Below are 14,729 nucleotides of genomic sequence, written 5' to 3'. Positions count from 1 at the left end.
CTCCCATAAGTAGCACCACTATTCCTTGATTTCTTTTTTCTTGTTTTACACTCTGAAGTAAAACTGTACTCACAGCAGTTAATGTGTGTGCTTCACAAACCACACAGACTCATTTCTCCAGGTACTGTAGCAAACAGTTTCACACACCTTTTATTTTATTAAACTAGTACAGGATGAGGGTGTGTGCCTGCAAGCATACAGACAGCAGTTTAACCACATATACAGAACAAAAATCTGGGGCTGGCCACAGTCACATGAGGGTTGCATTGACCCTCAAAAGTAATGTATGCTTTTGTAAGGAAAGGAAGGCATAAGCAGCACAAATTGGCGACATGCTTTCAGGGAAGTGGATGAAATCACTGGTCCACCTGAATGTCTGTTTTTCATATCACATACTATCTCACTGTGGTCAGAGGTCTCCCAGTCAGGCTAAGCACAGCAGGAATGCCCCCAAAATAACTTAATTGAATAAAATTTACAAGACAACACAATATAGAACTGAATACATTTAAGTTTTTTTTGTAATTAACAGATGCTGTGCATCTTACTTCACTATGGCAGTGGAAGAGATTCCACCATTATATCAAGGAATTCAGTCCAGGAATTTTCTATTGGTATTGGCACCAAAAAGCGCCGTTCGGATGTCTGGCATCATCTGTTGAGAGAGAGAGAAGGCAGCACCAGCTGCTTGAGAACTCCTTGAAGATGGCACAGAACAACAGAAATGCATCCTGCATCTTGCTGACTCCTGCATTAACAGCCAGTCAGTCTTAATCCAGCCAAACAGCTGATGAGTGTGTTAACTGGGCTGTGGGATACCCATGATGGCAGCCTGCGCTGTGACACATCACTGACAAATACTCGAAATAGGGATTGCTGTAACAATAAGTCCTACTTTTTAAAGGCAGAGCCCCCTCCAGGACTGAACGAGTATATGAGCTCTTGGTCTATCATTACAGGCATTATCTATAGCAGGTGTGAGCAACTTCAGTGGATATGGGGGGTCAATGTTGCTCTCTGCACACACCACAGGCAGCACCCCTAATGATAGAAGCAACACCATGGTAATGTGCTTCCACTTTTTTATAGGCACCAATGGTAATGATGATAATAATAACTGCAACTCCTGGAAGTCTCCAGGAACAGCAATTCTCCAGCAAGAAGGATCCAGGAGCCACAAAAGTGCATGTAGGCACCACATTTAACCCATCTATGATCTAAAGGTTTCAGCAGTATACTTATATTTAAGAACCATCCTGTGTTCCAGTAATAGCACATTATACATATTATACAAAATCTATCACAAAGACTTGTTTTCCAATCTCAACACAACTATTTCAGTGTTTGCTGTACACATACTAGTCAGAAGGCAGTGGAGGTAGCCTTTGTTAAAGTACCCTTTGGTGTGTATTTCCTGGTGGCATGGGTCTTAGTTGTTGGAAATAATGTTCCAATGGAGTTACCATTTTCCATGATACCCCACAGCAACAGTAAGTTGTGGAAAATTAAAATGGGAATTCTCTCATGCAGTCTCCCAGTATTCAGAATGAAGTGCTGGATGAGGTGGGTGCAAAAGAGATCTATGATCTTAGCAGTTGCCCAGAGCTGCTACATGCTGATCCAGGGCTTGAAAAATGGAGTTAATGCCATTCCTAAACAAGTGTCTTAAGAGAAGAGAAGATTAGTCTATGGAGATGAGAATAAAATGTGGAGACTTTGCCAAGCTCACCTGTTGGGCGATCAGATCCAGACGGCTTTCCAGAGTATTGGAAACTTTAATTTTACCATCACTGTTATAGATTTCAACACCTCCAGCACTGGGAAAGACAAATATGCTAGTCAACAGCTTGACAATCAAACTAATCCATACAAACAATTATTTTAAGGGATGTGCCAGAAGTCTGAATCAGTGATACTCATTACATCTATTTCATTACAAGAGTAATTTACTTTGTGCAGCAACCTGTGTCCCTATATACAAATATATTGAAAGATCTTTAAAAAACCCTCAAGGATATATTTGTATATTTGTTAGTACAAGCACATCCCTTTCTCATATTCTTCAAAGCTGCTCTTCAAACACAAGTCAATGGGCTGAGATGATCTAATTCTTAAGAAGAATATTAGGTAGCAGTAATGGCTTGATGCATAGGGATGGGTATATTTAGTTGGCCTACCCTAGGGTCATCAGTAAGACTCAGTAGAGAAAGTAGTGTGCTTCATCAAGGAGTAAGCAGGTGATGATCCATTGCCTTTTCAGGATTTGCACAAAGCAGTTCATGAAACCCACCATCACTATGGCCAGTGGCCATGCTTCTGGGAACTGTAGTCTATAAAGACAACTTTTTCAACCTCTGCAACAACATCTAGATGAAATGTTTTGTTCATAATTGCTTTTCCTTACTAATGAAAATAGAGCAAATATTTACTACACCATGAATACGTTTTGGTAGAGATGTATTTGGGTCAAATAAAATTGCTCTGGGGGATTGATGAAACCCGCGGATCACCAGCTAGCCATCTTTGCTCAAGTGCAAGAGTCCTTGTGAAAATTTTGATCGGAGTGTGGGAAGGTCTGGAAACCATTCCCTATGACAGTGGTCCCCAAACTGTGCCCTTTATGAGATTTTGGACTTCAGCTCCCAGAAGCCACAGCCATGTTGGCTAATAGTCTGGAATTCTGGAAGCTGAAGTCCAAAATCTCTTAAAGAGCATAGTTTGGGGACCATTGCCCTATGAGGAGCAGCTTAGGGAACTGGGTATGTTTAGCCTGGGAAAGAATGTTAAAGGGTGACATGATAGCCATGTTTAAATATTTGAAGGGATGCCATATTGTGCAATTTAAGTGGCATTTTAAAGTAAAGGTCACCATTTAATCAAATAAACTATGGCTGCTATTAAGGCAACACAATCAGAGCCATTATTATGTGTATTCCACCGACCCCACTCATTCTTTATTATGTTTGGACATAATTACGGCATATTATGCATTGGCCTCCAACGCTTATCCTTGGAGGCCACTGGATCAAGAAGTTCTTCATTTACTACTATGTATATAAAACAGCACCTAGGAGTTAGCATAGGAGCTGTAATTAGTTTATGAAATGCTGTTGTTAGTTTCTACATGGATGTGGATATCTTGCCAAATGCATGTTAATCAAGTATAGAGAACTGCTAATACTCAACAAATACCACTAGATGTTGAAAAACCACTGAAAAATCGCAACCTTTTCCTTGTGCATGTTCTATCTAAATCAGCCACTAGCACACCATAGTTTCAGCAGCCCTCTTTCCCCAGGTCTGCATTTTTCTTACATGTCCTCATTGAGAAATGTGTCCTGGTCAATTTGAATGTCAACTTCTTTTTTGGTGGTAGTTTTATAGATTGGGATGCTCTTCTGGACTGCATTCTGAAACAGGACACACACATTCAGACAGTAAAGCAGTTTTATTCCATATCCCAAGTTGCACCACTAATCCATTAGCCTCCCAAAAGACAGTGAAGATAGGAATCATGGCCACTCAGTCTGACAAGAGAACAAATAATCTCTTATGGCTCTACATTCAAACTCTAGTGTCTCTTGCCTGGAAGCAGTGTCTCTGCTACAATTAAAAGACACAGACAACAACACAAAGGCCTCTGAAAAAAAACCAGTGCCAGTGAGAGGAGACAATACAGCTAGGTGGAACAAGATTATATGACTCAATATGTGACAGTTTTTCACATGTTATTCAGGCATCTCTGTGGGTATAGAATTAGCTGTTTGATCTATACCATGCAGATAATGACATATATTTTGGTTTTTTTATGATGACCCTTTTCAAGGTAGATGCACACAGAGGAAAAGGGCCTGTAGTTCATGTAGGTCAGTTGTAGGACATTTTCTAGGCTGTGGGGGTTGAATTACCACACAGGATCAATTATGCAAACTGGATTATATCAGGGGGCAGATTCTTACACACACCCTAAAAAAACCTTCCCCTCCTCAACACTCATTCAATGTGTTCCATGTGGTGCTTCAGTGTGGCCCTCTGCAGGCTAGATTAAACCAATGGGTCCCCAATCCCTGGTATAGATCCAGCATGGTCTCACTCTCCCATCCCTTGATTGCTTTCAACTAAAAATAGAAATATCTGTGTAGCTTTATCCAAAGGATCTTATCTGCTACCAGGTAAATCATCAGTTTTATCTAAATTAAATGAAAGACTTACCCTAACCAAGGGAAGATCCTGTTTCCGACAGCGGACTGTCATTTTAGGTTCAAGTAATTGATAAAATCCCTTCATAAAACAAAGAGAAACTTCTGTGAGATCATTGGGATTTGCAAATTTAAAGAATACAATTCAGTTTTCATTTATTGAATAAATGAGCTTATTACATCATCATTGTATCTGACAGTATACAGCACAATGCATATAAATGCACTTGCATACAGAGAAGAAATCAGAGTAATTAACACAAGCACTCTGAAGTGGATGACTTAACATGTCTTTCTAAAGTACAAAACAATGGGATGAGATTGACTTCTCCATATAATAGCCTAGAGAAGCTACTGGCCCTGAGAAATGGAAGCCAAATCTATACAAGCATTCCTTTCATCAATGGCAAGTATAGCTTTCTGAATACAAAAATGGAAACATTCTCTATTGATTTTAATGGACACGAGGGCTCAGAGGAAGTGTGACTTAGCACTTGCCCAGATGGCAAAGGTACACATGGTTAAAGTAAAAACTTTTCATGTGGCTTTATATGATAGTAATTTATAAATTACATATTAAGGCCTAGTGACTGGAAAGCTCTCTTGATCTTCAAAACAGATAAAGAGGATACTTGGCTAGCAAATATCCTTGGGAACATGGTAGTAATTTGACAGTGTACCTTCAGGAGACTGACACCCATGACAAAAAGGACATAAAGATTCAAGTTATTTTTACAAAAAGGTGAAATGGGAAGGATGTGTTATGCTTACCTGCAGAATCAAACCATCCAATAGAGTCTGATACCTGCCGCTATCCTTTACTACTTTAGTCAGTCTCTGCTTGGCTTCATTCAGTAAATCCTACAGCAATAAAACGATCATGTGAGAAAAATACACAATCCTTTTATTAAACCACAATCCACAGAACCCTGTCTTCTGGTTGTACTCACTGCTCCCAATTTACAAGCCCCATCTTAAAACATCCAGCAGCAACTAATGCCCTAACCCAATTTTCTGGATACAAGCAACTGCCCTTTCAGAGATATTAAACAGACTTGAAGCAATGCTGCTAACCTTATTGCAGATAATTGGAGTTTGCCTGCCTTCATTTGTTTGCCTGCACATGACTCTGTATAAACACTTAGATTGGAATCTCATTGGCTAGTCTTAACTAGAGAAGACCCATTGAATGGCTAGTTAACACACAGGTAAATCCAGCTGATTCAGTGACTATACTCTAGTCAGGACAAACAAAAGGATTCATACCTTAGGCTGCAATCATAAGGAAGACAAGGAACAAACTCCATTGAACTTGCAAGTAAACACGAACTGCATTGTGCTTAGTTTTATCCCTACCATAATTCAGAATGCCACTTCTAACATTGGAAATCAAACTAAGATGTGTTCTTGAAAGCTTCTGTCATCAACCAGTACCCAAATTATGCTTTTCAGTACCATTTTAATATACCTAACAACTATTTTATTGGGTTGAACAGAATGATCAGAAGGCCATCTTACAGCATGCAGATTTAGTTCTAATTCATATTGCAGAAATGTGTCTGGGGTGTATCAATGAAGGCTATAGACTGAAGCCGTGCCTGTACATCACTTGCTAGAACACTTCTATCAGACACAATAACACATATTTCATATGTAGGACATTCAATCATATGAACTCCTGCCTGTGATGGTGCAACATAGACACAAGTGTGCTGCCTAGGCCAAAGCCAAATACCATATCAATTACACTGTTAGATCACAACTTCAATAATCCCTAGCCACTGAGGATAAATAATGGGAGTTGAAATTCTACAAATATGAAGGGCCACATATTTTCCACTACTCCCACAAGCACAGCACTAAGTACTTTCACATTCCCCAACCCATCATTTCTTCTTTGTGCACAACAAATGAGCTATATGGAGATGAGCTTGCATTCAGAGCAGATCAGGGCCCACAACATTGTGCAAATCCAGGGATTTTTTTTTTTTTTTGATCGAGTATGTAAGATGCCCTGGAGAATAAAAAAAATGATTTTTTTTCTGGGTTTAATCAGAAAAATTGTGATAACCCTTACCCTCTTTCCACAAAGAGAAGCATATACTCACTGAAATTAGATCATCCCTGGCTTTAAGAACCTTCAGCCTTGCCTGATTCATCAGATTGGACATCTGACTGCAAGTCAAATAGAGTAAAACACACAACTGAGTCCAACTGACTTGAGACAGTCAAACAACAGATACTAGTTATAAACTTCCCATTAGCACATCCCAGCATGATGCAAACAAAGACTTTCTAGTTAATGTAGGCCCAGAGCTTGGAAAATATTATTTTGGATAACAATGTCCAGAATGCTTTGCCATACTGACTGTGGGATTCTGGAAGTTGTTACAAAAACAAACAAACACCTTTTCAAGTGCAGATTAGGCCCCTCTTTTGCACAGTGACCCAAAGTCCTCCCCTTTAGTTTTATTGATAGAATAAATCTACAACCGTCTGCAAATTCGGAAGGTCTGTAGGGTGACACAGAATCTCTAATCCACCAGCCATATATAATGTCAGTACAAGATGCTCTGTTCTAAACAAGAATATGAACTGGAGAATAAATGGCAGCTGTTCACAGCTGGCCCTCTGTATCTCTGGATTTTTTTATCCATGGATTCAACTACCCACAGCTTGAAAATATGCAGAAAAAATATAAATTCCAAAAAGCAAACCTTGACTTTGCAATTTTATGAAAGAGACACCATTTTACTATTCCACTTTATTTAATGGGACTTGAGCATCCATGGATTTTGGTATCCACAGGGATTCTGGAACCCAATCCTAGCAGATACCAAGAGCCCACTGTATTTCAAAGCATTTCAAAGACAGTCTAGATTGAATTCAATTATGTCTATCCACACCAAAAACATGTCTGTTGTGGAAATGTGCAGTCATTCCAAACTTGCAAATGACTGGACAGGCCTCTGGAGCCAATCTGAGATGCACGAGAAAGGAGAGAGGAAGGGAGTATGAGCAGAAGTCTGCTTATGCAACATCCTCTGCATTTAATTTTCCTAGAGGCAAGTAAGTGCAAAAATTAACACCTTTTCATTCAAAAGCCATCTTTACTCTTTAGAGAATGAGAACATCACATGTAGGTCAGTTTTCTCATTAGCAGTGCCATGTTATTGAACTAATGTCCTCTCATACTTGCATTTTGAATAGGCAGCTATGGAAGGTGTGGAGGGCATGTTTTGTTCACCACACCTCTCCATTTCATTTCAGCTGATTTTGCTTTTTAAAACATTTAGCTTTTAAAAACATATGGGGGGGGGAGGCGCACTGGGATTGCTGTTTCAACAAAATTGTTGCATTCTGAACAGTTTTGGAGGCAGAAAGATAACCTGAAAAAATATTTGGGAAGTCTGGCACTTTGGGAATCTCCTGGGGTCACTTTGGTCTAATTCAAATGTTTTAATTAGACTTGGGGTTTGTTTGACTTCCAGAGACCAGTGGCTGCACTCTCCCCATCTGGAGATATTGTAGACTGAAGAGTAGCATTTTTCCCCTCCAAAATTGGAAGTGAGTTAAAGTCATTGCACGTCTAACTGGGAAAAATCTCCACTAGACTTTGAACAGTTTGCATGTGGAAAAATATAGTAAAATTACCAACAGGCCCCTCAGGTTCTTGTAGAGTAATTTTTGGGGTGATTTCAAGTAATTTCAGAGGCAGAGCCACAAGGAATGGATTAAGACTGAATGCAGACCACACTTTGCCTACTCCTGAGTCAGAGGAAGAAAATTTGTATTCAAGTAAAAAGAGTTATGTTTGAAATGTCCACCAAAGAATTCAGAAGGTTGCAATTTCAAGTTTTATCCTAACAACACTACAAAACCCAAAATACAATGGCTAGCAAAAAGTTAACAATTAATATTTATGGCTCAGCAGAAACCTGACCCCAGATTTCCACAGTCACTACACTATGATGACCACTTATCCAATTTTCACAAAATCATTTCTGTATGAGACCTCTGAACTTTACTTCCCTTACTAAAGATAACATTCTGCCCAGAGAAAAAGAGAAAAACATATTGCATAATCATTCACAATGGAAATGGCTATTTTCCAGATGGCATGCTATCTCAAGTGTGTTCCTGGTGTCAGGCCTGAGGGTCTTTAGTGGTAAAAGAAATAGATCTTTGAGGGTCTCAAGTGTATTATCAAGGCTACGTATTTTAGGAGGGAGGGGAATGCATTTGTCCTAAATGTATCCAAGCTTTTTATGTGGCTTGCTTGACCAAGTTTTTCAGAAACTTATTTCTAAACTATTAGAACTAGCACACTTATTTTTTCCACAAGTCAGAATCAGCTCATTTGTTTTTGCATAGCATACATTTTCTTCTGTTGTTCAATTTGTTTTTCTTTCTTCTCATAGTACTCCATGATTTTCAGTCTCTGTGTTTGAACCAGACGACCTTTCTCAATGTTGAATTCCTCTTCCGCCTATAAAGAAAAACAGTAAATTCACACTAGCTTTCATGACTTAGAATAAATGCAGCTTTTGCAACTAAAGTAGCAAAGCAAACTGGACTAATCCAGTCTAAATCCAGAGATTTTTGAATTTTACAAAAAGACAAAAGCCTACAAAATATAGATTCAATTGATTCCTAACCAATTAATTTCCTTGCTGGCAGATGAAATAAAGTTTCTGCAGATCAAATTCTTTATCTTACATTTGTCAGACATCTCAAATCAGGAATGATCAACATCTTCATTTGGTCCAAGTGTCCAAATGAAGTTAATAATTGCATTTTCAAACACTTTTGTGTTCTTTGGAAATCTCGAAGACCATTAGGCTGCCTCTTCCTATTAAGCATACATCACCTTCTTCTTGAGGTAGTGTCAGAAAAAGTGTTCAGCGATACATATGCCCCAAAAAGAAGTTTCTGGCACTGAGTAAGACCTAACACTTAGTTTAGTAGAACTAAGCTTACAGCCATGTAAAGAAACAGAAGTTTTGTATGAGAATGAATTTCATTTACCTTGGCATCTATTTCTTCTGCCTTTTCATTGGCTTCTTGTTCAATAAAAGCCATCATATGCTTGATCTGTAAATGAAGTAAGAGATATTTTTTCCAGGTAAGCCAGCAGAAATATCTTTGTCTTTAATCACTACAAGACTTCCCACATCCATAAGTGTTATGCATGTTATGACAGAAACAATTAATCTGACCACTGAGTTCTAATGAAGTTAGACACATGAGGTATTACGGTTGCTTTGGTCTGGCTGAGAATTGGGATTGCACAAGTATCTTTTATTCCCCCAGATCTTTGTAACTATAAGATTATTAGTCTCAAATCTACCTCGAGGCAGTAGTAGATAGTGGCAATTACACAGAATAGAACAAGAGCATAACAAAGAAATCACAGTATATCTCTAACATGACCCTGCACTACTTGACCACAAAGATGGGAGCAGCCCAGCAACCACATAATGAAACTTGCAAGGTGCTTACTGCTACAAATCTGGGCAAATAGGAAAACAAGGTTTAAGGAAGCCTGGATGGCGCCACTGGACCATATTTGTCTTGGTGAGCTGCAAGTTTTTCAAGTCTGCTGTAATGTAATGCTAGGATGGACAAAAGTTCCTATTTTTACAGCTGTTACTGTCAGGAAGTTCTTCCTAAAGTTGAGGTGGAATTGCTTCTATATTTTAAACATGGCTATAATGCCACCTTTAACCTCCTCCATGCTAAACATACCCAGCTCCCTAAGCCATCCCACATAGGGCATGGTTTCCAGACTTCACCATTTTGGTCACCCTTCTCTGGACATGCTCCAGCTTGTCAACATCTATTCTGAACTGTGGTGCGCAGAATTGGACACAGTATTCCAGGCGAGGCCTGACCAAAGCAGAACACAGTGGCAATATTACTGTACTTCCCTGATCTAGACACTATACTCCTATTGATGCAGCCCAGAATCATATTACATTTGGCCCTCAACATCTGTGCTTTGATTATTTGCAGTTTTAATATATCCTCTAGGAATCTCTAGGTCCTCCAGTGAAACTCTACCAGAGGGTGACCACAGAGCTGTGCTGAAGAACCTAGAGGTTCCTAGAGAAAGCACTTCTCTAGGCATTTATAGGTCCTCCAACATGATTCTATGTTCATCTTCTAGCAAATGTTGACCATGGAGTTGCACTGGAGGACCTGGAGATTCCTAGAGATGTGTTCTCTCTGCTAGAAAGAATAGTGTTTTCTTATTTGTGCTTTTTCCACATACACAGGGCTCCTTCACCCCAACCCCAGTGAATGTGGAGGAACCACTGTGGTGTTTTTTTTAGCTGTTGCATCACACTATTGACTCATGTTCAGCTAGTGGTCTACTAAGACCTCTACATCCCTTCCACATATACTGTTGCCAGGCCAGGTGTCACCAATCCTATATCTGTGTATTTCATTTTATAATGCCTCAGTGTAGTATCTTAACATCTCTCCCTGTTAAAATTAATTGTGTTAGCTTTGGCGCAACATTATAATCTGTTAAGGATATTTTGAATTCTGGTCCTGTTCTCTGGGGTATTAGCTACCCCTCCTAATTTAGTATCATCTGCAAATGTGATAAACATACCCTTTATTCTATCGTCCAAGTCATTGATAAAGATGTTGAAGGTGTTTAATCAACAACGACTAAGCCCAAGTAAAACACGTGCTCTGCTCATGAACTGTAAGGGAGCAGTCCTTGACCAGTGCTGGCTAGATATATGCAGTATTCAGCATAATATTCCATCCCCAACCAAACTCAGGGCAGTTCTGCTAGCAAGTACACTATTTACAGTCAACAGGCAAGTACTGAAGGACAACGAAATAATGGCACACACCGTGTTCTGTAAAATTCCACAATCCCTTCAGGGAAATTACTGTTATCTGAAATGACTGGAAAAGTTACTTCAGATGAGATAAAAATACAAACTTCCTTTACTTATTTTTTTCTGCAGAAGCCCTTAAACTGGTGCATGTTATTCCAAAAGCCATAATGGAGTTTTCTTTGTATAAGTAATGGTTTTAAGACATTATGTTTTAGGTTTACTCATATCCAAAAGGAAAAGACTTCCCATCAGAATGGCAAGACATCATTCATCCTCTGTACTTTATTGTTTTCCTATACTGTATACCTCACTATGCAATAGCCTTCAGTTTCTTGAATAAACATAAATTTATCCTTATCACTTCTAATCATGAAATGAATGATAATGACAAATCTCTGAGGCCTTCTACAAAAAGGGTAGAAGTTCTAAATCTTCAAAATGTGGCCTGAAATACTTCTCCCTTCCCCTGATCATGCTCAGTTTCTGGAAGTAGTACTTCCTATTTTCACAGTTAACATGAGCATTAGTCACAAGCTTTTGAAGTTCTTCTCTTCCATGACATGCAAACATCCTCATTCTCTCCTACCATCCATTTTATATTTTCTTCTTTCTTCCATAATTTGAGACCTAAAGTTGTAAAGTTTATTTCAGCCACTTCTACATTCATATACTGAAGATTAAACATTCTTCTACATAAGAGAACCCCCAATTATTGTTTGTTAAGAGTCAACCATTGTATGTTCAAATGATGAATATGAAGTCAAGAAAAGACAACTACACATGGATAATTCATACAGTTTCTTTAAATGACTGGCCCATCTCACTCAAAGTTTGTTTTGTCTTTAAGGTATTTCATTTATGTAGTTTTGTGTTATAACACAACCAGCATGGCCTATCAAGGGCTCCATCCACACTGCAGAAATAATCCAGTTTGACACTTGAACTGCCATGGCTCCATGCTATGAAATCCTGGGAATTGTAGCCAACGACAGTTCCCAGAATTCCTTAGCATGGAGCCATGGCAGTTCGTTTCTGCAGCGTAGATGCAGCCAATGTCTGATGCAAGTTCACTCTTATGCTTTTTGGAGCACCCCAAACACAACGGAGGACCAGCCAGGGAGAAAGGAGCATAAGCAACAATGGCACCATGTTATGGGTCGCTTGTGGCACAAGTAGCCACAAAAAATGCACCAAACATTTCTTGCTTTTTATTTTTGAAATGGGCCTTAAAAAAGCAATATTAATATAGAAACTGTTGTTCATCCTTGCCTCTAATTGCCCAGCAACACATTTTAGCCCAGATTAATCTGTTTCCCATTTCTCCACCCAAAAGGAACCCAGACTTGCAAACCTATCTCATTCTACTATAGAAGTGACCTTGTTTAAACCCTTTAGGATAGTCTAACTTCCATTCTAAACACAATTCTCATTCATTTCCGTGCCACCCATTAAGAAGTCTTTCAGATCATGTTAGGAATAACACTTTATATTATGACGACTATGGAAACGGAGGGTCAGGATTATTCTCAATCAAGACAGAGTTCAAGCCAGCAAGCTTTTGTGAGCAGCATACGTTTTCCACACGACCATGAGACACATGAGTCATCCTCACAGCAAACAAACCCTTCATTCCAAGGACACAGACGCAAAAGGTCACTTAGGTGGTAACATTTCCCCTTCAGCAGTGTGCTGTTAATACCCACCACATATCATAGTGAAGAAAAGGCGGCCTTTTCCCACCTTCACGTTACATCTCCAGGTGAATGTGGTATTTACAACATCGGCTTTGCAGAGGGATGTGAGGAAGAACTATCTGAATTAAAATAGACTACAAAGGCGTAGGGGGTGTGATGCCCCTAACGCTGCCATTTTCCTTCAAGCTCTGAGTTCCTTTCTACTGACACTATGAAGGTAAAATCAGATTCAAAAATAAACTGGATTTGGATCAAAACATACTACAGAAATAACCCAGTTTGAGACCGCTTTAACTGCCCTGGCTCAATGCTAGGGAATTCTGGGAGTGGTTGCTTTGAGAGACATTTAGCCTTCTCTGTCAGAGAGCTCTTGTGCCACAATAAAGTACAATTCCCAGGATTCCCTAGCACTGAGCCTGGGCACTTAAAGCAGTCTCAAACTGGGTTATTTCTGCAGTGTGTTTCACACCATTATCCCCCATTTTAGGCACACTTGCCTAGGAATGAACACCAATAAATTTGCCACTGCCATTATTAATTGCTTCTCTCCCCTTGCAATACTCCGTTCCCGCTCTGGCCCTTCCATTTCTATACCTTACATACTGGAATTTAACTTTATTTGGGCCGGATGGAGGTTTTTCATGGCCATACAACTGTCATTCTGCTTAGCAATGTCTTCTTTCACCTCTGTTTAAAAAACCACTGGCACCTTTTGTATATCCACCACACTTGCTCTCCTATGTATATGCAATGCCTGCCAACCGAAGCTACACAAAACTGGTTGCGGACCACAAAACTTATGCATTCGTCTGGAAGACCGTGGAAGATTCTTTGTCACGAAACAGCAGTGTCACTTGTGCAAAGAGTGTTGTGCATCAGTTTACATTTATTAGATTGATTTATAGCCATCATTTCTCTCGTTGTTGTTGTTGTTGCTGCGTGCCTCCAAGTCCTTTCCTACTCTAAGGCAAACCTATCATGGGGTTTTCTGGGCAAACGTCTTCAGAGAGGGCTTGCCACTGCCATCCTCTGAGGCTGAGAGAGTGTGACATGCCTGAAGTTACCCAGGGGGTTTCTATAGGGCTGAGCCAAGAGAGCCAGTGAGGTGCAGCGGTTTGAGTGCTGGACCAGGACCGCCTTGGACCAGGGTTCGATTCCCTGCTTGGCCATGGAAACCTTGGGCAAGTCACACTCTCTCAGCCTCAAGGGAAAGAAAGCGAGGGCAAACGTCCGTCTGGTCAGACCTTCATAGGGAACCCATGTTAGGTTTGCCTTAGGGGTGCTATAAGTCAGAAGCAACTGGAAGGCACACATTAAAACTACTATATGTGTGTGTCTGTGTCCCAGAATTCCACAGCAAAGAGCCAGACAAAGAGTTAAAGCGCTACTAAACCGGGTTATTTCTGCAGTGTGGATGCTGCTCAAGGAAGATTCCCCCCCCTCCCCAGAGACCTGTTTCTGGACGTCGGCATCGCTGAGCGCCATCCTGAGGAAGAGAAAGCGGCCCGGAGACGGAGAGAGAAGGAGAGGCGTCCGGACGCAGCTGCTTCTGGAGGACGAATGGAAGCAAATCCGGTTCGGGTCACTCGCCGCGACGCCTGACAGCTGTTTCCCTCCTCCCCTCTTGCGTCATCACAAAGCTCCGCCCACTTCGTCGCCTGAGGTTGAGCCAATGGGGAGGCGGCTTGCGCTGTGACGTCATTCGAAGGCGGCGCCCGCGGCGGCTTGACGTTAGACGCAGAGTCAAAGACTTTTACGTCGCAAAAAATGAGAAACGCCTCTCATTGGTTGTTGGGGGTTTTTTTTGCGAGTTTCCGGGTTAATGTTAGACCATGCTATAGAATTCAAAGGTAAACACTGCAGAAATAATCCGGTTTGAGACCGCTTTAACTGCCCTGGCTCAATGCTAGGGGATCCTGGGAACTGTAGTTTTGTGAGGCATTTACGCCTTCTCTGTCAGAGAGAGAGAGAGAGAG

The 14,729-nt window shown here is 40.4% G+C and overlaps 1 protein-coding gene across 1 annotated transcript; it reads right to left on the bottom strand.

Moving 5' to 3' along the window:
* Positions 1-116: 116 nt before the first annotated feature.
* Positions 117-14,364, bottom strand: ATP6V1E1 (ATPase H+ transporting V1 subunit E1). Its single transcript, XM_042468415.1, has 9 exons — positions 14,206-14,364; positions 9,228-9,293; positions 8,579-8,688; positions 6,308-6,374; positions 4,971-5,060; positions 4,213-4,281; positions 3,316-3,410; positions 1,730-1,817; positions 117-655 (listed from the first exon to the last, which is right to left on the bottom strand). The coding sequence occupies exons 1-9, from the start codon at positions 14,236-14,238 to the stop codon at positions 593-595; spliced, it is 681 nt and encodes a 226-aa protein (XP_042324349.1). The 5' UTR covers positions 14,239-14,364; the 3' UTR covers positions 117-592.
* Positions 14,365-14,729: the final 365 nt, after the last annotated feature.

Source organism: Sceloporus undulatus, chromosome 5, assembly GCF_019175285.1.
Source record: "Sceloporus undulatus isolate JIND9_A2432 ecotype Alabama chromosome 5, SceUnd_v1.1, whole genome shotgun sequence".
Classification (NCBI taxonomy): domain Eukaryota; kingdom Metazoa; phylum Chordata; class Lepidosauria; order Squamata; family Phrynosomatidae; genus Sceloporus; species Sceloporus undulatus.
The sequence above is the reverse complement of the archived record's forward strand: the minus strand, read 5'-3'. Positions and strand labels throughout refer to the sequence as shown.